This window comes from Capsicum annuum, unplaced genomic scaffold, assembly GCF_002878395.1.
Source record: "Capsicum annuum cultivar UCD-10X-F1 unplaced genomic scaffold, UCD10Xv1.1 ctg32374, whole genome shotgun sequence".
In the NCBI taxonomy this organism is placed as follows: domain Eukaryota; kingdom Viridiplantae; phylum Streptophyta; class Magnoliopsida; order Solanales; family Solanaceae; genus Capsicum; species Capsicum annuum.
The window spans coordinates 1-3,602 of record NW_025839080.1 but is presented as its reverse complement, the minus strand read 5'-3'; the positions used below and the strand labels follow the sequence as shown (position 1 = coordinate 3,602).

The 3,602-nt window shown below is 34.0% G+C and overlaps 1 protein-coding gene across 1 annotated transcript; it reads left to right on the top strand.

The window, feature by feature from the left end:
* Positions 1-1,720: 1,720 nt before the first annotated feature.
* On the top strand, positions 1,721-2,750 carry LOC124891219 (the record flags this gene model as incomplete). Its single annotated transcript, XM_047403030.1, has 4 exons — positions 1,721-1,920; positions 1,996-2,163; positions 2,239-2,365; positions 2,472-2,750. Coding segments are annotated over exons 1-4 (774 nt in total), but the record flags the coding sequence as incomplete, so codon positions are not given.
* Between the last annotated feature and the right edge of the window lie 852 nt (positions 2,751-3,602).

The window sequence follows — 3,602 nt, the reverse complement described above, 5'->3', positions numbered from 1 at the left end:
GCGAGGAAGAGTTACTTGATGAAAATAAAACAAGTGATGAGGAAGAATCAATCAATGAATATGAAACAAGTAATGAGGAAGAATTGATGAATGACTTTGAAACAAGTGACGAGGATTGAGTTGTTATTAATAGTACTAATGTGTTGTAACAAGGTTTTGAACTATATTTTAGCTACTGCTTTTTGCTATTTTTCATGACAATATAGTGTCTTTTCTTTGTTAACATTTGTAGTTCCAGCAACTATGCAACATGATTTGCTTGTCTTGTTGCATTTTCTTATTACACTGCACTCATTTGCATGCTTGTTCTATCTACATCATATGGAATCAGACTGCTTCCTTCTTTCATACATGCATTTGGTTATTTTCTTTCAAGTTTTCTATGTATTAGCAGTTAATATTTAATTATTAACAAGCTTTGACTGTTAAATATCGGAAACTGACAGAAAAGACAAGCATTGACTTGTTGATTCAGAATTATCCAACCTTTACTTTAACTGTTTGGAACATTGGATTGAAAACTAAATTGCATGCTCTAGATGACCAGTTTCTGAGAAAACTAGTTGGATTGTTAGAGATACCACAGAAAAAGGAAAGATTAGGTCCCTATTTTTATGCAGGCTTGCTCCATGTCCCTTGCATTACCATAATAAGACCAAGTATTGAACCACTAATACCAATTATCATACATGGTAAAACATATAAGTCAAATATATCTTGAAACCCATCTGGTGTGCCTTAATCTTGTTAGAGGCACCATAATAACCTTCTTCAGGTTGGAAGAAAAGCTTAAGAGTGTTACTCCATCTCAATTTTTTAGTTTGATAACATGGTGTCCAAACAAGCTTTCACGCACCTTGACTAAATGTACGGGATATGCTTAAACCTATTTTTAGTTTAGTACACAAATAAATTTCATACAGCTACAATTTGGTTATCGCTATTGACTTATCAGTGCATATGCCTAACTGTTTACCTAACTTTTAGGTATAAGTTAGGTATAGCAACCAAATTTTTTTCTTCTTGAGGCCTACTTTCATGTTTGATGTTTGATTAGAAAAAGATGGAGTACTATTATTAGTAAATGAATTTAGCATTTTTTTTTGTTAGATGTAGCTTTAGTTTAAGGTATCCTAAGTTTTATTATATATTTGTGCATGACTTTTCTAATCTTCATTCTATTTTTTTTTATTCATAAGAATGTTATAAAATTGATCTAGTACTTAATTTTAGACCTCTTTATCTATTATTTTTCTTTCTCATTTCTAAAGTAATTAGCCAGAGTACTTCTATTTCATTTTATTTTTTTATTTTAAAGAAATGGAAGAAGATAAAATGCCAAAATGATGTTAAGACTAAAGTGCAAGGTCAACCGTTGTAACTCACAATTTTTTTCCACTTCTGCACCTAATTTCTTCTTCCCTCTATTTTTGACATTTTCTGCACCTAAGAGGAAACTCAATTAAAAGAAGAAATAACCAAATGCTGCCTAGTCCTGCATCAGTGTGGGTATTAATGAAAGGTACTTATTCTAATGAGTTCACAGCCTTATTTTTCATACTCCAACTCTTTGATGGTGCTTTGATCTCTTGCTGTCTATTGTTTGCTATAACTAACTCTTGTATGAGTAATTATATATTTGTAACTCATTTGCTGAATCTGTTATTTATGTTGTTATATTGTGGTTCTATTTTTTTCAGATGCTTAATAAAGAAAATCAATGGCATCAAAAGGCCATGGTAATGGACAGCGTAAGAAAGGTAAGAAAGGAACTAATAATCTTCCCGCAGGTCAATATACAACACCACCACCACCACCTGTTGCCACAACTCTTCCACCAGCTACTACAAATATTCTTCCTCCACCAAGGGCAAATATTTCACTACCAAATACATTTTTCATGCCCCCACTGCCCCACCAGTTTTAGCCCTCTTCTCCCCATAATAATCTGCATAGTAGCTCTTCATCTGTACCTTCAACATCATCCATACCTAGCCTTTCTGGATTGAGAATTGGAGGTGTTAGCACATCAACATCGCCATTCATTGATAGTGCTACAGCATCTAATGCCACAACACCTGCTTCCCTGATTCCGAGATTTAAAGAGGTAGTAGAATATGATGGCAACAACAGGCTAATTATCGCCCCTGATGGTGGTAATGGGTAAGTAAACCTTATTTTTTTCGTAATTTTTAAATTTTTTGAAAGATAAGATAATTTAATATAATTTTATTGCAGGTTCATTCCCGTGTGTAGCGGCGAAAATATGATTATAGAAGCAATTAAATCATTTTACACGGAGCCATGGGGTAGTTGGAACGAGATTAAACTCGACGTCAGAGTTCTTATGTGGAACCAATTTATAGTATAATCCAAATCAAAGAATTTAACATTTCATTATGATATCAATGATGAATTTACCTTTGTATCCGTCAACTTATTTCATGACTTTATATTAAACTATTTTGTAGACAAAGTGTGCATGGAATTTTTTTCATGAAAATGAAATACAACACATTTTTAAGTTCAAAGAAGCTCTACGGATCAAACAACACTTATATGAGGCCCGAAAGAACTTGAAAAAAACTAGTTGGATGAATGCTGATGTGTGGGACCAGTTCTTCGTAAAATGGGATACTCCGGAATTTAGGACGAGGAGGGAATGGGCAAAGGTAAATAGAGCGTCTGAAATGGGTGGCTCATTGCACACAGGAGGTTCGATGAGTTTCACTACCCACCGACGAAGACTGGTAATATTATCTTAAATCTTTAATTTGTTCGATTTATTTCAATGTTCTAAAACATGACATAGTGAAGACGTGTGGGGCTCTTTCGATTCACTATTATTGTTATCTTCTTCTTGTTGTTCGTCTTGAAGTCTAGTGAAGCCGTGTGTGGCTTATTTCGATTCACTAGTATTGTTGTTGACATCTTGTTACTCTTGTTGTTGCTTGTTTCGTTTATCGTGAACTTGATCTTGTATCACACTGCCTAATGGTTTTACAAAGTAAGAAGAAGAGAATTAGTGTATGTTTATGTGAATGCCTTCGTTAAGACACAGTTGATGAGTTGACAGTATTTAACTGTCAAGAATTTTCTACATTTACTGATTCACTTCATTTTTTAAAAGATATTTCAGTATCACTTAAAGCTATGAATAAAGCACTCCTATATACTAGCAAGAACGCGCTCCGGCCTACTAAGCTTGTGTTCTTAATCTTATCTCAACCTTTATCTTGTCTGGGTCACTGTTGCCTTAACTGAAGCTACTACTGTTGCTGCAGTAAATGATTCAGGGATATGCTAACCTTCAAAAGTATAAATAGTTTGAGTGTCTAAAATTAAGTGATAAGTTTGGGCAAAGGGCTATTAAGCTGAGACCAGGAGAAGACTAGTTGTTGGATGAAGAGTTAATAGCCCATAGTCCATTTGCTTTATAAAAGAACACCGAGATGTAATGCGTAACAAACAATTGTATACAAGAACTTAGGACAACTAAATTACACGCCTAGTACCTAAATTACTAAGTTGTTACACTAAATGCCCTCTCTAAGATATTAGGCAATGCATAACTTTTCAGAACTTCTCTGTTTTTCTTTAGA